The sequence below is a fragment of the Oryctolagus cuniculus genome, chromosome X (genome assembly GCF_964237555.1).
Source record: "Oryctolagus cuniculus chromosome X, mOryCun1.1, whole genome shotgun sequence".
NCBI lineage: Eukaryota > Metazoa > Chordata > Mammalia > Lagomorpha > Leporidae > Oryctolagus > Oryctolagus cuniculus.
In genome coordinates this window covers 34,053,760-34,074,792 of record NC_091453.1, presented here as the reverse complement: position 1 = coordinate 34,074,792, position 21,033 = coordinate 34,053,760, and the positions used below count along the sequence as shown (strand labels likewise).

Below are 21,033 nucleotides of genomic sequence, written 5' to 3'. Positions count from 1 at the left end.
AATGAGAAGCGTCCTGCGTTTGACGTGGCGAAGCCACCCAATCGCTGTCCTGGGATAGGCGAAGAGCTAGAGCGCCTGTGGTGCGTTTCCACTGGGGGCGTGGCCCACAGGATTCGGGCCTGACTGTGCCTCCAGACGCCGGCGCCATGGAGGAGTATGCTCGGGAGCCTTGGTACGGCGATGGGCACAGGCATCGGGACTGTTGCTGCCCCAAGACCAGCCATGGGAGGCGGGCGGGGGAGGCACCGGCCGCACAGTGCGGCGTCCCAGATTAGGGAGACTTAGAATCTTCTCGCCTTCCGCTCCCTGTACTTCCTTCCTTTCGGGGTTCTTTAAAAGGGGCCACAACTGTGTGCCCAGAGAAGGGGCGGTACAGGACGAACCACGCCATGTTGTCCCTGGCTTTGTGGCTCCTGTTCCTCTTTGTTAGCGAGCAGAGACGCTGGTCCAGTCCATTCCAGCGTGGGTGGAGGGTGGCACGCATGGTTTTTCCCAGGTCGCTTGTGTGAATCGGGGCGGGGCATGCGTGAACCTATTGTGGGTGAGGAGGGGTGCTGGATTTTCCCAACGGGCCTCTGGGTTTTTCTCAGTTGTGCTTGGTTTAAGAGGAGGAGGGGACAAGGCTTGGTTGGATGCCACTGTCCCAGAAGGGGCTGTCACCTCGTTTTTAATAACTAGCCAGTTAACACTTCCGTAACCCTTACTGAAATGCGCCAACTCTACATGCCTCAGTTCATTTAATATTTGCTAGTAAAGTAATTGGCTGATTCCTTGGATGCCTGCAAAAGGTGATCAAGGCAGAGACTATTATTTTTCCCCTTTTGCCCCATTTCTCGATTTCATCAGGGAAAAAGAATGACAGAACTAGCTCGTTGTTATCTGAAGTGTTTCTTCTCACTCACAAACTTGCCATTCCAGTGACTGGTTTCTCCCACTTGGAGAGAGTCCAGGGAGGGGAGGGGCTCCCATTAACCCCAACCTTCCCTTCCGGTTTTTCAGCCCATGGCGAATTGTGGATGATTGCGGTGGAGCCTTCACCATGGGTGTCATCGGCGGCGGAGTCTTCCAGGCCATCAAGGGTTTCCGCAACGCCCCTGTTGTGAGTCCTGGCCCACCGGGTGGTGTGGGGGTCAGCAGCCTTGCCCACATAGGACGCTACTCTAAAAGCTGCTTGGAGCTGCCAGGCCAATGCACTTAACTTCTTCTGGTCCCTATTCACCTACTATGTGCCAGACCTGGCTCCTGGACCTGGGGAACTGCAGATGTGACCTCTTGTCCCCTTCCCCCACCCAGCTGGACCTCCTCGGTGGAAATGTGCTGTAAAAACATTCTTCCCCAGTCCCGAGTGTGTGTGTGTGTGTGTGTGTGTGTGTGCAAAACCAAATAGATTTTAGAGGCAGATGCTGGGTCTTCAACCTGGATGGAGTGAAGTGACAGAAGGAGGACAGCCTTAAAGTTGAGAAAATCATTTTAATTTAACATACTTCGGTTTATTTCCCTGACTCCCCTCCCCGCCAAAAAACAAAATGTCATCAAATGTCATGGCTTTATGTATCACCATTTGTCATGATCTCTTGATTTATTTGAGAGCCAGAGGGGCCAGGAGAGAGCACAAACGAGCAAGAGAGCACACTCCCGGGCCGGCGCCGCGGCTCAATAGGCTAATCCTCCGCCTAGCGGCGCCGGCACACCGGGTTCTAGTCCCGGTCGGGGCGCCGGATTCTGTCCCGGTTGCCCCTCTTCCAGGCCAGCCCTCTGCTGTGGCCAGGGAGTGCAGTGGAGGATGGCCCAGGTGCTTGGGCCCTGCACCCCATGGGAGACCAGGAAAAGCACCTGGCTTCTGGCTCCTGCCATCGGATCAGCGCGGTGCGCCGGCTGCAGCGCGCCGGCCGCGGCGGCCATTGGAGGGTGAACCAACGGCAAAGGAAGACCTTTCTCTCTGTCTCTCTCTCTCACTGTCCACTCTGCCTGTCAAAAAATAAAAAAAAATAAAAAAAATAAAAAAAAAAGAGAGCACACTCCCCAAATGTCCACAACAGCCTGGGCCAAAGCCAGGAGCCAGGTACTCAATCCAGCTCTCTCAGATGGATAGCAGGAGCCTAATGACTTGAGCCATCACCTGCTACCTTCCAGGGTCTGAATTCACAGGGAGCTGGACTCAGGAATTGGGGCTGGAAGGCATTTATGTTAAGCTGCTGCTTTTGACACCAGCATCCCATAGCAGAGCTCTGGTTCAAGTCCCACCTGATCTGCTTCTGATTCAGCTCCCTGCTAATGCGCTTGGGAGGGCCATAGAAGATGGCCCAGGTATTTGGGTCCCTGCCACCCACATGGGAGAGACTCAGATGGAGTTCCTGGCTCCTGGCTTCAGCCATTTGGGGAGTGAACCAGCAGGTGGAAGACCCCTTTTTCTGTTTTTCCCCCTCTCTCTGTCCCACTGCCTTTCAAATAAATAAAATAAATCTTAAAAACAGGAACTAGTGGTGGGGATCAAGCCCAAGCACTCCAATATGGGATGTGGGTGCTTTAACCAATAGGCCAAATGCTTGCCCCAGTCTGTAATTTTTAAACAAATGTTTTATTTATTTCCCTCTACTTGAAAGGCAGAGTGATAGAAAGAGAGAGCGCCCATGCGCTGGTTTACTCTTCAACTGCCCACCACAGCCAGGACTGGACTAGGCTGAAGCCAGGAGCCCGGAATTCCATCTGGGTTTCCCATGTGGCTGACAGGGGCACAGGCACTTGAATCATCATCTACTGCCTCCCAAGATGTATTAGCCGGAAGTTGTTTAGGAAACAGAGCAGCCTGGACCTGAACTGGCACTCACATATGTGATGTTGGTATCCAAAGCAGGGCCTTAAGCCACTGCACCACAAGGTCCAGTCCTCTGCAGTTTTTATATGTAGCTCTGTCCCTCCTCTCAACTCCTGGAACTCCCTTTCCCAGATCTTTGTGTTTCTCATCGTCACAATTTCAGCACAAATGTCCCCTTTGTGAAGAGGCCTTTCCTGTCCCTCAGCCATGATCACTTCTCTTAACCTGTCTCCTCGGAGTGCATATTGCTGCCCGCATCTGTCTTGTTTGTGTGTACTCTTGCTCAGGATCTGCCTTCCACTGATGTAAGCTTTGGGAGGACAGAGCCCGGATCTACCCCATTCGCTGCTGTATCCCTGCTTGTAACATAGTGCCTGGCACATAGTAGATGCCCATTAGTCATTCATTAAATGAATGAGCCAACAAATGAATGAATGAACACTTACCAACCCAGCTCCAAGGATACTCATGTTGGGGTGCTCACCAGGCCCCTAGTTCTTTGCTGCTTCTCAGTATTAAACAGATCTCCCATTCCCTACATTCTCTTAAAAACTAGAAGCCCTGTCTACTAGTGGCCGGGACCCTGCCCTGACTCCCTTCCTTACTTTCCCCAGGGAATGCGGCACCGGTTGAGAGGTAGTATCAACGCGGTGAGGATCCGAGCCCCCCAGATTGGAGGTGAGGGGCTTGGGGAGACACAGGACATGTGATGGCAAAGGTGGGGGTAAGGTGATCCTTTAGGACTAGACTACAAGTTGGGGGTCCAGATTGTAGCCCTAGCTCTGCCTGAGACTTCCCAGGTGGGTGGCATTTTCCAACAACTGAATACCGAGGGGACAAGAATCATTTCTAGAGTTCAAATCCAGGTCCTGTGTTACTTTTAGTTTAGAGGTGGTTATGCTAAGCACTTTAATATTCTTTTATTAAAGATTTATTTTATTTATTTGAAAGAGTTACAGAGTGAGGTGGAGACACACACACAGAGAGAGAGAGAGAGAGAGAGAGAGGTTTTCCATCCACTGGTTCACTCCCTAAATGGCCGCAATGGCTGGAGCTGAGCCCATCCAAAGCCAGGAGCTAGGAGCTTCTGGGTCTCCTACATGGGTGCAGGGGCCCAAGCATTTGGGCCATCTTCCACTGCTTTCCCAGGCCTTAGCAGAGAGCTGGATTGGAAGTGGAGCAGCCGAGACTCGAACTGGCACCCATATGGGATGCCAGTGCTGCAGACCAGGACTTTAACCTGCCTTGCCACAGCATTGGCCCCGAGCTTTAATATTCTTAACTAATTCTAAATTGCTGAAGTCAAGTATCTCGAATAGTTCCTGGCACTTGATGAGCCCTCAGTAACCATTTTAACTATAAGCATAATGAGTATCAGTATTCAAACTGCAAGGAACCAGAAATGTTGCAGTTTGGGAATTTTTTTAATCTAACTTTTTAACAGATATATAAAAATAGTGTCTGCTTGTGGAGAACCATGTGATCTTATATATTTTTTTAAGATTTATTTTATTTTTTTGAAACACAGGGCTACAGAGAGAGAGAGAGAGGGAGAAGCAGAGACAGAGGGAGAGACATCTTCCATCTGCTGGTTCACTCCCTAAATGGCTGCAATGGCCAGGACTGGGCCAGACCGAAACCAGGAGCCCAAAGCTTCCAGGTCTCCCACATAGGTGCAGGGGCCCAGCACTTGGGCCATCCTCTGCTGCTTTCCTAGGTGCATTAGCAGGGAACTGGGTCAGAAGTGAGCAGCCAGGACTTGAACCGGTGCCCATGTGGGATGCTGGTGTCACAGGTGGCAGCTTTACACCACAGTGCTGCCCTCCCCATGTGATCTTTTGATGCATGTGTACATTGTGTAATGTCCAATCAGAGTAAATATATATATATATTGCCTCAAATATTTAACATTTCTTTATGGTAAAAGCATACAAAATCTTCTAACTGATTTTCATAGAAAAATACACAGTACATTCATGTTATCTGTAGTCACTCTACCATGCGGTGAAAGCCCAGAACTTCTTACACTTACCTAACTTTAACTTAGTACCTGTTGATCCACTTTTCTGCAGCCCTCACTTCCCTGTTCCCTGCCCAGCCTCTGGTAACTGCCATTATACTTTTAACTCCTATGAGATCGTGCTGTTGTTATTATTATTATTATTATTATTATCCTTAAGAAGATTTATTTATTTATTTGAGAGAGTTACAGAAAGGGAGATCTTCCATCCACTGGTTGACTCCCCAGATGGCTACCATGGCCAGGGCAGGGCCAGACCAAAGTCAGGAGCCAGGAGCGCCCACCTGGGTGGCAGGGGCCCTAACACTTGGGCCATCGTCTGCTGCATTTCCCAGGCCATTATTCAGGAGCTGGATCGGAGGTAGAGTGTCGCTCCCCCTCTTCGTGGAGGAACGACACAGGACCCTGCGCTGTTCTTTCGTCTGCTCGGCCCTCCCCGGGTTTGCTGCTGGTTCTTCCCGGGTTGGCTACTATCCCTTCCACCTCCGTGGAAGGGCAGTTCCCCCTGGCCACATTCCCCACTTCCGCAGGGGAGCGGCACACCGCCGGCCGGCTCTCTCGGGGGCTGCACAGGTGTTCCTTCAGCTAGATGTTCCCCTTAGATGTTCCTGGTGCATGCCGTCTCTCTCCTCCTTTATAGTCCTCCTCCGCCAATCCCAACTCGGCTGCCCACACGCCGAGTACGCTGCTCTCCTCCAATCAGGAGCAAGTCCTACAGTTTATTAGCTGAACTGGAGGCAGCTGTGCGGAAGCTGTTTACTTCTCTCCCAGCGCCATATTGTGGGAGAGCAGATGCATAGAATAAGTCTTAATTCCAGTAACTCAGTCTAGTCCGGATTGCTCCCCACAGTAGAGCAGCTGGGACACAAACCAGTGCCCATATTGGATGCCTGCATCACAGGTGGCAGCTTTAACCGCTATACCAAAGTGCCAGCCCCAAGAGGGCGTGTATTTTTTTGACACTGTGCATTTAATAACTGGGTAGTTTGTTTTGTTGTTGTTGAGTTTCTTGATCTCTTTATATGTTCCGGTTATTAATCCTTTATCAGTTGCATAGTTTGCAAGTAATTTCTCCCATTCTGTTGGTTGCCTCTTCACTTTCCTGAGTGGTTTTTTGTTTGTTTGTTTTGCAGTGCAGAAACTTCTCAATTTGATGTAATCCCATTTGTCAATTTTGGCTTTGATAGCCTGTGCCTCTGGGGTCTTTTCCAAGAACTCTTTGCCTATGCCAATGCCTTGCAGGATTTCCCCGATGTTCTCTAATAATTTGATGCTATTGGGTCATAGATTTAGGTCTCTGATCCATTCTGAGTGGATTTTTGTGTAAGGTGTAGGGTAGGAGTCTTGTTTCATACTGCTGCGCTCAGAGATGCAGTTTCCCAGCTCCGTTTGTCATGGAAACTCCTTGCTCCAGGGATTGATTTTAGCTCCTCTGTCAAAGATAAGTTGGCTGTAGACGCTTGGATTGATTTCTGGCATTTCTATTCTGTTCCATTGGTCTATCCATCTGTTTTTGTACCGTGGATGGAACTGGAGATCATTATGTTAAATGAAATAAGCCGAGGACAATACAAGTATCACAATATCTCATTCATCCTTTTTATGGCTGAGTAGTAGTCCATTGTGGGTATGTGCCTATATGCCATGTTTTCTTTATCCATTCATCAGTGGCTGGATACTTAGCTTGTTTGATTTCTTGGCTATTGGTAAACAACGTTGCAGTAAAAATGGAAGTACTAATGTCTCTGACAGATTGATTTCATTGCCCTTGGATATGTATACCCAGGAGAGGGATTGCTGGATAATAGGGTAGTTCAATTTTTAGTTTATTGAGGAACTTTCATACTGTTTTCCATGATGGTTGAATTGATTTACATTCCCACCAGCAGTCTGCAAAGGTTCCCTTTTCTCCATATCCTTGCTAACACTTGTTATTTTTCATTTTTTAAAAATTTATTTATTTGACAGAGTGACAGAGAGGGAGAGACAGAGAGATCTTCCATGAGCTGGTTCACTCTCCAAATGGCCACAGTGGCCAGGGCTGGGCCAGGCTGAAGCCAGGAGCCCTATCCGGGTCTCCCACATGGGTAGCAGAGGCCCAGGGACTTGGGCCTTCTTCTACTGCTTTCCCCAGATTATTAGTAGGGAGCTGGATCAGAAGTGGACCAGCCAGGACTTGAACCACTGCTCATTTAGAATGTTGGTGTGGCAGGTGGTGGTTTAACCCACTGCATCACGATGCTAGCCACTATTTTGAGTTTTTTTGATAATAGCCAATCTAACTAGAGTAAGGTGATAGCTCATTGTATGTGTGTGTGTGTGTTTTTTTTTTTATAATTTTACAGAGAGAAAGCAAGAGACAACACACACACACACACACACACACACACACACACAGAGTTCTCACCCACTGGTTCATTTCATTCCTCAAATGCACACAAAGGATGAGATTGGGCCAGGCTGGAGCCAGGAACTCAATCCAGGTCTCCCGCATGGTTGGCAGGGACTTAACTTCTTGTGCCATCACTGCTGCCTTCCAGGGTGAGCACATACCAGGGTAAGTGCTCCCAGGGTGAGCACTTTACCAGGAAGGCAGGAAAGGGAGCAGAGGCAGGACTTGAATTCAGGCACGCCAATATGGGATGCAGGTGTCCCAACCGGTAGCTTAACTGCTAGGCCAGAGGCACCAGACGCCTGCTCCTCATTATGCTGTTCTTTTTTAAGATATAGAGACAGATAGATAGATCTTCTACCTGCTGATTCGTTCCCCAGATGCCTGCAACAGCCTGGACTCAGCTGGCCAAAACCAGGAGCCTAGAACTCCGTGCAGGTCTCCTGCCTGGGTGGCAGGGACGTAAGTACTTGAGCTGTAACCTGCTGCATCCCAGGATGCATTTTAACCGAAAGCTGGCTTCAGGTGTGGAGCTGGGACTTTATCCCAGGCACTCTGATATAGGATGTGGGTATTCCAAGCAGTACCTTAACTGCTATGCAAAGCACCTGCTCCATACTGCCTTTTTAAACATGGAATTATTTGTATATGTGGGTTTTTTTGTTTGTTTTTGGGCTGCTGGGTTATTTGGGGTTTTTACATTTTCTGGTTATTAACCCCCTGTCAGATGCATACCTTGCAAGTACTTGCTCCTGTTGTTTTCTGGGTTGTTGGTTGTTTCTCCCGTTTTGTACTCTGTTGATTATTTCTTTTACTATACCGAAGCACTTTAGTTTGATGCCATCACATTTGTCTATTTTTTGCTTTTTAGGTTTTGAATATTTATTTATTTTATTTATTTGAAAGGCAGAGTTACAGAGAGAGAGGGAGAGATAGAGAGAGAGATTGTCCATCTATTGGTTCACTCCCCAAATAGCTGTGACAGCCAGCTCTGGGTCAGCCCAAAGCCAGGAGCCAGGAGCTTCATCCAGTTCTACCATGTGGGTGGTAGGGGCTCAAGTACTTGGGCCATCTTCTGCTGCTTTCCCAGGCACATTATCAGCGAACTAGATAAGAAGTGGAACAGTCGGGACTTAAACTGATGCCCATACGGGATGCCAGTGTTACAGATGGCAGGGTGGCTTAACCCACTGTGCCACAACACCAGCCCCCTGTTTTTGCTTCCTTTTCCTGTGTTTTGGTATATGATCTGAAAAGTCCTTGCCTAGTCCAGTGTCCTGAAATGTTTCCTCTATGATTTATTTTGGCAATTTCAAAATTTAAGTCTTATATTTAGTCTTTGATCCATTTGTAGTTGATTTCAGTACATGTTGAAAGATAGGATCTACCAGCTCTCTGCTATGACCTGAGATAGCAGTAGAAGATGGCCCGAGTGCTTGGGCCCGTGCACCCACATGGGAGACCCGGAAGAGGCTCCTGGCTCCTGGCTTTGGATCGGCGCAGCTCCGGCCATTGTGGCCAGTTGAGGAGTGAACCAGCAGATGGAAGACCTCTCTCTCTGTCTCTACCTCTCTCTGTAACTCTGTTTTCCAAATAAATAAAATAAATCTTTTTTAAAAAAAGAAAGGATCTAATTCATTCTTCTGCATTTGGATATCCAAATTTCCCAGCACTATATTGAACAGACTGTCCTTTTTCTAGGGCCTTTTTCTTTTTAAAAAGATTTATTTATTTGAAAGGCAGAGTTACAGAGAGAGATGGCCACAACAACAGAGACTGGGCCAAAACCAGGAGCCAAGAGCTTCTTCTGGGTCTCCCACATAGGTGCAGGGGCCCAAACACTTGGGCCACCCTCATTTGCCCATTAGCAGGGAGCTGGATTGGAAGTGGAGCAGCCAGGACTCGAACTGGCACTCATATGGGATGCCAGCATTGCAGGTGTGGCTACGCCACAGTGCCAGTTCCACCAAGAAGTTTTCTTAGCACCTTTGTCAAAGATGAGGTGGCTTCTAGAGTCTGTTATGTTCCATTGGTGTATGAAACTGGTTTTATGCTAATACCATGATCTTTTAATTACTGTCACTTTGTAATGTATTTTAAAGTTAAGTAGTAAAATGCCTCCCACAGTGTTCTTTTCACCCAAGATTTTTTTGGCTATTTGGGATATTTTGTGGTTCCATAACAAATTTTAGTAGTGTTTTTTCTAGTTATGTGAAAATGTCATTGGTATTTTGATAGGGATTGCATTGAATCTGTAAATCTCTTTGGGTAGTGTGAACATTTTATTCTATTTGATTTGATTTGATTTGATTTAAAGATTGATTTATTTATTTGAAAGTCAGAGTTACATGGAGAGAGAAGGAGAGGCAGAGAGAGAGAGAGAGAGAGAGAGAGAGGTCTTCTATCCACTGATTCACTCCCCAACTGGCCGCAACAGTCGGAGCTGCTCCGATCCGAAGGCAGAAGCCAGGAGCTTCTTCCAGGTTTCCCACATGGGTGCAGGAGTCTAAGCACTTGGGCCATCTTCTACTGCTTTTCCAGGCCATAGCAGGGAGCTGGATCGAAAGAGGAACATCCAGGACTCAAACTGGCACCCATATGGGATGCTGGCACTGAAGGCGGTGGCCTTACCCATTACGTCACAGCGCTGGCCCCTGGACATTTTAATAATACTGATTCTTTCAATCCATGAACCCGGCATGTCTTTCCATTTCTTTTTGTCTCCTTCAATTTTTTCACCAATGATTTGTATTTTTCATTGTAGAAATCTTTCACCTCATGAGTAAAATTTATTTCTTGGGTGTTTTTTGTTGTTATTTTTGGTAACTATTGGAAATGAGTTTGCTTTCTTGATTTCTTTTCTGGTTTATTCACTGTTGGTGTATAACAGTGCTACTGATTTTTGCACATTGACTTTGTATCCTGTAACTTTGTGTTCATCATAGTTTTTTGTTGTTGATGTGTCCTTGTCTAGTCTTGGTATAAGAGGAATAATGGATGGAGCCAGTGTTGTGGTGCAGCAGGTTAAGCCGCTGCCTGCAGTACCGGCATCCCATATGGGCACCCAAGTGCCAGCTGCTCCACTTCCTACCCAGCTCCCTGCTAATGCGCCTGGAGAAGCAGCAGAAGATGGCCCATCTGCTTGGGGCCCTGTACCCACATGGGAGACCAGGATGAAGCTCCTGGCTCCTAGATTCAGCCTGGCCCAGCCTGGTTGTAGCCATTTAGGGAGTGAACCAGTACATAGAAGATATCTCTCTCTCTCTCTCTGTAATTCTTTCAAATTCTTTAATTCTGACTTTCAAATTCTTTAATTCTGGCTTTCAAATAAGTCTTTAAAAAAAAAGAGTAGTGCTGGCCTCATAGAATGAGTTTGGAAGAATTCCCTCTTCTGTTTTTTGAAATAATTTAAGGAGTGGTAGTAATGCTCCGTTAAGTGTTTGGTACAATTCCATAGAGCCATCTGTTCTTGAGTTTTTAAAAATATCTATTTTCCATATATTTGAAAGGCAGAGCGGAAAGAGAGAGAGAGAGAGATCTTTCATCTGCTGCTTTACTTTCCAAATGCCCATCATGCTAGCCAGGGCTGGGCCAGGCTGAAGCCAGGAGCCCAGAACTCTATCCAAGTCTCCCAAGCAGATGGCAGGGGTGCAAGCACTTGAACCATCATATGCTGCCTCCAGAATACATTAGCAGGAAGCTGGATTGGAAGCAGAGTAGCCAGGAGTCCTCAAACCAGCACTTGAGATGGATGTGAACGTCCCACGCAGTGGCTTAACCCTCTGTGCCACAACACTGGTCCTGTGTACTTTTCTTTATGGGAGACCTTTTATTACTGATTCAATATCATTACTCATTACTGACCTGTTTAGGCATTCTGTTTCTTCATGATTTGATCTTGGTAAGGTGTATGTATCAAGAAATTTGTACACTTTTTCCTAAGGTTATCAAATTTGTTGCTGTATAATTGTTCATAATATTCTGAAACAATTCCTGTATTTCTGTGGTATCAGTCCTAAAGTTTCCATTTTTCATTGCTGATTTTATGTATTTGAATCTTCTCTCTGTCAGTCTAGGCAAGGGTTTGTCAATTTTTTTTTAAGATTTATTTTTATTTTATTTGAAAGAGTTACAGAGAGAGGTAGAGCCAGAGAGAGAGAGGCCCTCCATCTGCTGGTTCACTTCCCAAATGGCTGCAATGACTGGGGCTGGTCCAGCCCGAAGCCAGGAGCCATGAGCTTCTTCTGGGTCTCCCATGTGGGTGCAAGGGCCCAAGGACTTGGCCCATCTTCTACTGCTTTCCCAGGCACATTAGCAGGAAGCTGGATCAGAAGTGTAGCATCCAGGACTACAAACCGGCACCCATGGGGTGCTGGCACTGTAGGCCAGGGCTTTAATCCGCTGCGCCGCAGTGCTGGCCCTAATTTTGTTTAAGAACAACCTCCTTTCCTTTCCTTCTATTTTCCTCCCCCTGTTTCTTCCTCTCTTCCTTTCTTTCTTTCACAGAGTAACAGAGAAGGAGAGACAGATCTTCTATCCACTGGTCTACTCCCCAAATACCCACAATAGTCAGGGCTGGGCCTATGCAAAGCTGGGAGCCAGGAACTCAATCCAGGTTTCCTATGTAGACAACAGAGACTCAACTACCCAAGCCACCATCTGCTGCCAACCCAGGGTTCGCACTAGTAGGAAGCTGTAATGGAGACTGGAGTAGGAACTTGAACCCAGACACTCCAGTATGGGATGCAGGCACCCCAAGCAGCATTTCAACTATTGCACCAAATGCCTGCTCTCTACATTTTGTATTTTCACTGTCCCATTTTAACTCTCTATATTGCCTTGTCTCAAGATTTTAATGTAGTTTCTATTTTTTTTTTTTTTTGACAGGTAGAGTTAGACAGTGAGAGAGAGAGACAGAGAGAAAGGTCTTCCTTCCGTTGGTTCACCCCCCCAAATGGCCGCCACAGCCATCGCTACACCAATCCGAAGCCAGGAGCCAGGTGCTTCCTCCTGGTCTCCCAGGCGGGTGCAGGGACCCAAGCACTTGGGCCATCCTCCACTGCCTTCCCGGGCCACAGCAGAGAGCTGGACTGGAAGAGGAGCAGCCGGGACTAGAACCCGGTGCCCATATGCCGGCGCCACAGGTGGAGAATTAACCAAGTGAGCCACGGCGTCGGCCCCAATGTAGTTTCTATTTTTTAGTTGTTTGGTTTTAAGTCTTTACACTAAACATAGTAGTGGTACATACTGTTTGCAACATTAGAATATCCTGAGTTTGTTCATATTGTTACTTTTTTGAATTTTCTACCTTATGATATTTTATTCATATTTGTTAGCATCCATTTGAAGAACTCCCTTTAGCAATTCTTGGTTTTTGTAAATTTTTTTAAGATTTATTCATTTATTTGAAAGTCAGAGAGACAGAGAGACAGAGAGAGAGAGAGGTCTTCCATCTGGTGGTTCACTCTCTAGTTGGCTGCAACTGTTGGAGCTGAGCTATCTGAAGCCAGTAGCTAGGAGCTTCCTATGGGTCTCCCACGTGGGTGCAGGGGCCCAAGGACTTGGGCCATCTTCTACTGCTTTTCCAGGCCACAGCAGAGAGCTGGATTGGAAGTGGAGCAGCCGGGACTCGAACCGGCGCCTATATGGGATGTCAACATTGGAGGCGGCAGCTTTACCCGCTACACCACAGAGCTAGGCCCCTAATTTATTTATTTTTTAAAGATTTATTTTATTTATTTGACAGTCAGAGTTACAGAGAGAGAGAGAGAGGTCTTCAATCTGATGGTTCACTCCCCAATTGGTCACAGTGGCCGGAGCTGCGCCAATCCGAAGCCAGGAGCCAGGAGCTTCTTCCAGGTCTCCCACATGGGTGCAGGGGCCCGAGGACTTGGGCCATATTCTACTGATCTGAGGCCATAGAAGAGAGCTGGATCAGAAGTGGAGCAGCCGGGACTCGAACCAGCACCCATATGGGATGCTGGCACTTCAGGCCAGGGTGTTAACCTGCTGCGCCACAGCGCCGGCCCACCCCTAATTTATTTTATAAGGAATGCAAATTTCATAATTACAGCTTTATGAATATAGTTATTCTTCCAAGCATGCCCACCTTTCCCACCCACACTCTCACTCCCACTCCTCCTCCTCCTCCCTTTCCCATTCCCAGTTCCATTCTCCACTGAGATCCATTTTCAGTTAACTTTGTACACAGAAGACCAACTCTATACTAACTAAAGATTTCAACTATTTGCACACAAACACACACACAAAAACTGAGAGCCAGTATTACAGTTATCTCACATAATACCACTCATTGAGGACAGAGATCCTGCATGGGGAGTTAGTGCACAGTGACTCCTGTTAATTTAATAATTAACACTCTTATGTATGATGTCAGTGACCACCTGAGGCTCTTGACATGAGCTGCCTAGGCTGTGGAAGCCTTTTGAATCCACAAACTCCTTGAGTATTTAGACCAGGCCATAAACAAAGTAAAAGTTCTCTTCTCCCTTCAGAGAAAAGTACATCCTTCTCTGATGGCCCCTTCTTCCCACTGGGGTCTCACTCACAGAGATCCTTCATGCAGAACATTTTTTGCCACAGTGTCTTGGCTTTGCATACCTGAAATCCTTTAGCATTTCTTGTAACATCGGTCTGTTGGTGATAAATTTCTTAGCTTTTGTTAGTCTGGGAATGTTCTTGACTCTTCCTCATATCTGAGGAATAGCTTTGCTGGGTACAATAGTGGCCAGAAATTTTTTTTCCTTTAGTACTGCAAAAATCTCATCCTACTCCCTCCTGGTCTGTAAGGTTTCTGCTGAGAAGTCTGCAGCCAGGGAAATTGGGATCCTTTTATGTGTGTTGTTTCTTTTCCCTTGCTGCTTTGAGAATCCTCTCTTTATCTTTAACCTTGTAGAGCTTGATTAATATGTCTTGTGGTACTCTGCTTGGCTTGAAGCAGACTGGTAACCTTTGACCTTCCTGTGCCTGGAGAGTCATATGTTTCTCTGGATTTGGGGAGTTTTCTGATATTATGTTTTTTATTTATTTTTTCTACTCCTTTGACATTCTCAAGTTCTTCTTGAGCCTCAATCACTTGGATATTTGCTTTTTCATGTGTCTCAAAGTTCTCAAACTTTCTTCATTTCCCTTGATTGTTTTTTTCTCCAACTGTGTATCTTCAAATTACCTGTGTTTGAGCTCACTGATTCTTCTGTTTGATCTTTTCTGCTACTGATGCCTTTTATCATGTGTTTTTTTTAAAGATTTATTTATACGCTTAAAAATTGGAGTTAGAGGGAAAGACAGAGAATGAAAGAGAGATTGATCTTCCATCTACTGTTTCACCCCCCCCCCCAGATGCCTGCAGTGTCCAGGTTGAAGCCAGGAGCTTCATCTGGGTCTCCCATGTGGGTAGCAAGGACCCGGCCTCTTGGGCCATCTTCCACTGCTTTTCCCAGGCCATTAGCAGGGAGCTGGTTTGCAAGTGGAACAGCCAGGACATGAACAGGTGCCCATATGGGATGCTGGTATCACAGTCGGCAGCTTTACCCACTACGCCACAACACCGGCCCCTCTGTCGTGTTTTTAATTTCCTTTACTGTACTTTTCAGTTGAACGATTTCTTTTTTCCTTTTGGTAAGAGGAAAGAATTGACCTCAAGAAGCTGGCAGTCTTGGGGAAATCCAAAATGTGCTCTTCCCACCCAACAAGCCAGCAAGAAGGTTTTTTTTTTTTTTATTTTTTGACAGGCAGAGTGGACAGTGACTGAGAGACAGAGAGAAAGGTCTTCCTTTGCCGTTGATTCACCCTCCAATGGCCGCCGCGGCCGGCACGCTGTGGCCGGCGCACCACGCTGATCCGAAGCCAGGAGCCAGGTGCTTCTCCTGGTCTCCCATGGGGTACAGGGCCCAAGCACTTGGGCCATCCTCCACTGCACTCCCTGGCCACAGCAGAGAGCTGGCCTGGAAGAGGGGCAACTGGGACAGAATCCGGCGCCCCGACCGGGACTAGAACCTGGTGTGCCAGCGCCGCAAGGCAGAGGATTAGCCTAGTGAGCCGCGGCACGGGTCAAGAAGGGTTTTTAAAGGGAAAGAGGTAGCTGTGGGGGAGGTTAAGGGAAAAAAAAAGAGTCCAGTCAATTGATAATTAGGCAGATTTTTCAGGTTTTGCTCTGATGGTCATCTGGGAAATCCAGGGCTGCAGTCAGGTAGAGGCTTCCTGGGGCTCGTCACCAATCGGGTGAGTGAGGTGGGGGCTTTCTTCTTAAACGGGTGGGAGGTCTCCCATTCCAGTCACCGCCGTCTTCCAGCTTCTCAGCAGAGTTGTCCAGGCGTCCTTCTTGAGGGCTCCTGTGGTGAGGGAGGTTCCCAGAGTGGCACAGGCTGAGCCACCTGGGGCCTGTCTGAGCGGCAGCCTGGCGGGGGGTGGGGGGGGTGGGGGTGGGGGTAGGGTGTGTACTGTCAGTTGAAGGATTTCGGTTTAATTATTTCCCTGTCTCTGGCACGTCTCTGTTAGAGTATTGAATTATTTCTCTGTGTTCTCTCCACATTCATTGAGCTTCCTTAAAACAGCTATTTTTTTGTGGTGGGCCCAATACTGGGATTCAAGTCTCAGGATTAGACTAAATTCCATCTTCCTACCCAAAGCGGGAGGTGTTGCTCCCCATGCTGAACTACTTGGAGATAGGGGGTGGGTAATCCGGGCACCGCTTTCCTTCTTGAATTCTTTTTTTTTTAAAGATTTATTTTATTTATTTATTTGAAAGAGTTAGAGATGTAGAGACAGACAGAGAGAGGGGTCTTCCATCCACTGGTTCACTCCCCAGATGGCTACAACAGCCAGAGCATTGATCGAAGCCAGGAGCTTCTTCTGGGTTTCACACATGGCCATCTTTTACTGCTTTCCCAGGCACATTAGCAGGGAGCTGGATCGAAAGTGGAACAGCCAGGTGTTGAACCAGCACTCGGATATGGATGCTGGCATCACAAATGGTGACTTAGCCCGCTGCGCCACAGCACCAGCCCTGCAAATAGCTTTCAAATTAGTGTCTCTCCGGGGAGGTGATCATCAGAGTGTCTTATTCAGTCTGTTCCACCCTCCTTTCAGGTTTCATATTTTGAAATATTTGCATCTACATAATGAGATATCTTGGAGATGAGACCCAAGTCTAAACGTGAACACCTGGGTTGGCCTTGGGGCACAGTGGGTTAAGCCACTGTCTGCTATACCAGCATCCCATATGAGCACTGGTTTGAGTCCCAGCTGCTCCACTTCCCATTCAGCTGCCTGCAATGCATCTGGGAAAGCAGTGGAAGATGATCTGAGTGCCTGGGCTCCTGCGCCCAGGTAGGGACCCAGGTGGAGTTCCAGGCCCAGCTGTGGCAGCCATTTGGGGAGTGACCCACCAGATGGAAGATATCTCTCTCTCTCTCTCTGTCTTTCAAATAAATAAATCAACCTTTTAAAAATAAAAGAAAAAATGAAATATGCATATGTTTTGTATATACCATATACACATAGTCTGAAGGGCTTATGCAGTATCTTTAGTGCACCTGCATTTTGACCATAACTTGTCCCATGAGGTCAGGTGTAGAATTCTCCACTTTGTCGCACCATATTGGTGGTAAAGAAAGTCTTAGATTTTGGAATATTTCAGAATTGTGGATTAGGGCTATTCAACCTGTGTCTTGTTTTTTAAAAAAATTATTTATCTGATAGGCAGAGATAGAGTGTGTGATCCCATCTGCTGGTTCACCCCCCAAATGCCCACAACAGCCAGGTCAAGGCCAAAGACAGGAATCGGGAGCTCCATCCAGGTATCCCGTGTATGTGGCCAACCGGTATCCTATCACTATTCCCCAGCTTTCCTGACTTGTTGTCTTCTCCCTGAAACCAAGAGTAGAGTTCCAGCTCCATGTTGTGATTATGAAGAACACAGCTGTTCTGTTAAAAGCCATCTGGACGATGAATCTGCTGCTGTACGTTTTTCAGCTCCCCATAACGGGGCCGGGAAGGTGGCCGGTGCAGGATGGGGTCAGACAGGGACTCTTCCCTGTCTGCCTTTGTGTCTGGGGTTTGCTCCCCCTTCTTCACCAGAGCTTGCAGGCTCTGGGAGCCCCCCGGTCCCTGGGATGTGACTTCTTGAGATTGCCCTGGGAACACTGATTGGGTGGCTTTCCCTCTGCAGGTAGCTTTGCCGTGTGGGGGGGCCTATTCTCCACCATCGACTGTGGCCTGGTCCGGCTGCGGGGCAAAGAGGACCCCTGGAACTCCATCACCAGCGGCGCATTGACTGGGGCTGTGCTGGCTGCCCGCAGTGAGTCCCACCCCACCCCGCCCCAGCTCCAGCCTCTTCATGCTCCTCTGCCCACCCTTACTGTTGCTCTGTCCCTTCCCTTCCAAGGTGGCCCTTTGGCCATGGTGGGCTCTGCGATGATGGGAGGCATCCTGTTGGCTCTCATCGAGGGGGTCGGCATCCTCCTCACCCGCTACACTGCGCAGCAGTTCCGCAATGGTGAGTACCTGCTGGCCGGGGGTCAGGGAGAGGACGGCAGTGCTCCACCCAGCCCTCCCCCTATCCTCACCTGCGTCTCTCCTCCCCAGCACCCCCGTTCCTGGAAGACCCCAGCCAGCTGGCCTCTAAGGAGGGCACCCCGGCACCAGGCTATCCCAGCTATCAGTAACACCACTGAAGAAGCGACTGCCTACCACCGCCGCCGTGGGAGCTGCGCTCAGTTCCCTCCCCAGTGATCTACCTCGAAGGGAGGGCTGGCTCCCACTTAGCCCTGGGACCCTCCCGAGAGGGCCTCTGCTCTGCTCCCTGGTCCCAGGGTGGGGGTGGGGCATCCCAGCTGCCCTGACAGATGGGTCCCCTTTTTCTCTCTCAGGGCACCCCAGCCCCACACTCACATGTACAAGCTCTCAACCCAGCTCCCTCGTGTGGCACTCTGACAAGTATTTAAAGCCGGTTTTGAAACGCCTGCGTATGTACTCCTTGAGCCGCCGTGAGGGCCCCTCCTTGGGACAAGGGGCAGGGCCCTCTCCGGGGACTCAGCAGCCCCACAGCCAGTGATGTGTAGTAGGTGGCAGTGGAATGAATGAGGACGTACATGGGGTATGCGAGTTAAGAGGGGGTGGGGGCCAAGTAATGATCCTAAGCAGGTGGAGCCCCAGACTTGGGGAAAAAGCAAGTTAACCCTAAGATTGCTAGGCAGTGGGCAGTGGGTCTGCACATTGCAGGCCCGACCCCCAGACGTGCAAGCGCACCAGGACCCCTGACTCGTCCTCCACGAGCCCGATGCTAAAGCCGGGAAAGTCGTTGGATACCAGTCACCCCACTTCTGAAAATAACCCTGCATCTGTGTGGGCTGACCATGGAAACAGGGGTCTGGGAGACCCGGTTCATCATCGAACAAAGCCCTATTTCAGTGTTCCCTTCCATCCAAGAGCCACCATGCTGCTCACACATGCGCAGTGTTGGCAGATTTTTTTTTTTTAAAGGGAAAGGGTTTATTGATGGGTGAACCAGACAAACCAGAGGGAAGGGGTGAAGAGGGATGGCAGATTTTTTTTTTAAGAGCAAGGACACCCTAACCAGAAATGAGTTTTCATTTTGGGTTGGGGGAGTTACAGAAAAGTGATTCTTCTGCATGGACAATCAGCCCCAAACCTCCAACGTGTCCCTTCTGTGGCAACCTCTACACTAGTGGGAAAACGTTGTCTCCCTTGGGGTTCAAATGGCACAGGGAGACGCAGAGCTGCTTGAGGAGTCAAGGTTTCCTCTGCCCATACTGCTCCAGTGCAAAAAGCATCATGGGAGAAGTAAAAACTGGCCCCTTCGCGGAAAAGCCATTTGGGCCACGGGGCTGCAGAGACCAAGTTCCTGGCAATCCTCAGAGGCCTGGCCTCGAACGCCTGGCTCCCCAGGCACTCCAGCAGAAGGGTCCAGGTGGCTTCTGTGGGACCAAGGTGCCAATGAGACCCAAGGTAGCCCAGGTGGTGAGTCTTCTGTGGCCCGCCCTCTAGGCTCCTCCAGGCCCCGTCCACGCCCCGGCTCTGCTGCTATCAAGCACCACCCCTTGGGCTGCTCAGGCCCTGCTGTCTCCAGGCTCCGCCCCCTTCCCCATCTCTGGGCGCCGGCCTCTTAGGCTGCTGCAGACTCCACCTCTACACCTCGACGCGGCCTCTTCCCATCTTCAGGCCCCGCCCCTCCAGGTTCCTCTAACCCCCAGCCCCCCACCCCCCACCCAACCCGTCTTGCTCCCTCGGATCCTGGGTCACAGTCCCCGGGCCTGGAGGGTTGCTAGATCCGCGGGACCCTGAAACAGTTCTGCCTCCCACAGCTCAGGAGGCTTGACCACATGTGGCGCCCGTACTAGGTTTTGAAGCGAAGGACCAGGTCTAGAAATCGCAGCTAGTCCTGGTCGGGGCGCCGGATTCTGTCCCGGTTGCCCCTCTTCCAGGCCAGCCCTCTGCTGTGGCCAGGGAGTGCAGTGGAGGATGGCCCCAGTGCTTGGGCCCTGCACCCCATGGGAGACCAGGAGAAGTACCTGGCTCCTGCCATCGGATCAGCGCGGTGGGCCGGCCGCAGCGCGCCGGCCGCGGTGGCCATTGGAGGGTGAATCAACGGCAAAGGAAGACCTTTCTCTCTGTCTCTCTCACTGTCCACTCTGCCTGTCAAAAAAAAAAAAAAAAGAAATCACAGCTGGGGCCTGGGGACAGAGTTGGGTGGCTGCATGGATGCCGAGGCGCTGGGCACGGAGGCAGAGCGGCGTCCCCTGGCCTCACCCGGCTCTGAGCTGGTGCTCCCTGTGTCATCTGCGTCTCCAGAGCTGAGACCTGGGCGAGGAGGCCGTGTCCCCTGGCCTAACCCAGACCCCGCGCCAGTCGGCTTCTGTTCTGGGAGAAGGGAATGCTCTCAGACGGTCAGCTGTTTGCACCCTGAAGGACTTCAGAGTCGGAGAGAAGGCGGGAGATGGAGAGAGAGATCTGAACACAGGGACGGGCAAGAGAGAAATGGCAAGAGGCGGAAATAACCAGAAGTTGTGGGCGGGTCAGAAATGCAGGAGATGAGACAACAGCGACAGATACCAATGGAGGCTGGAGGGAGCGAGGAGAGGGGGTTTCTGGCTGGCTGCTGTGGACACGTGAGCTGCGGTCAGGGACTGGACCCACAGGGATCTGTCAGGCCACCTGCCCTCTTACCCTCCACTGGAGCCTCCCCCTCCCCTGAGGCAGGCAGCTCACCAGTATCCTCCTGTCTGTGCTGCTCTCGATCTCATCTGATTTCATCCCAGCCTCTTCCTCCCTGCCTTAGCCCATCTCTGCCTCTTCTCCCATTTTTTTTTTAATTTTTATTTTTTTGCTTGGGCCTCCCTAGCTGGTGGCTCTCACACTCTCCTGTGGGCCTCGGATTTGCCACCTATCTGTCTGAGACAGGGAGAGAAGGGAGACTATATTGTGAGTGGGTGGGGCCCTTAAGGAAATGGACAGAATTAGGGGAGACCAAAGGGCCCAGCCCTGACAGTGAGGTGTGGCCTCATCCTCCCCACTTTCTCAGGAAGAGACCCTGAGCAACTAGAGACAGACAGGAAGAAAGACAGCTGACAAGACAGAGAGAAGCCAGAGTGCACAGGGAGGCAGAGATACCAGCAGAGAAAATGCAGTACGAATGAAAAGGGCAGGAAGATGATAAACAGGATGAAAGTGAGAAGGGGAGAGATTAAGAGAGCAAAAGCAGGGGTAGGCATTGTGGCATAGCAGGTTAAGCTACCACTTCCCACATCAGCATCCCACACGGGTGCA

At 49.4% G+C, this 21,033-nt stretch overlaps 1 protein-coding gene across 2 annotated transcripts; it reads left to right on the top strand.

Moving 5' to 3' along the window:
• Positions 1–8: 8 nt before the first annotated feature.
• TIMM17B (translocase of inner mitochondrial membrane 17B) lies at positions 9–18,209 on the top strand. Of its 2 annotated transcripts, XR_011385571.1 has the most exons (7): positions 14–172; positions 1,000–1,099; positions 3,430–3,493; positions 17,092–17,207; positions 17,417–17,545; positions 17,633–17,743; positions 17,833–18,209. XR_011385571.1 is itself a non-coding variant. In XM_008272593.4 (6 exons), the coding sequence occupies exons 1-6, from the start codon at positions 147–149 to the stop codon at positions 17,910–17,912; spliced, it is 510 nt and encodes a 169-aa protein (XP_008270815.2). In that variant the 5' UTR covers positions 9–146; the 3' UTR covers positions 17,913–18,209. The 2 variants fall into 2 exon arrangements, 1 of the variants encoding a protein (XP_008270815.2); XM_008272593.4 differs by lacking the exon at positions 17,092–17,207 and having other exon boundaries at positions 9–172.
• Positions 18,210–21,033: the final 2,824 nt, after the last annotated feature.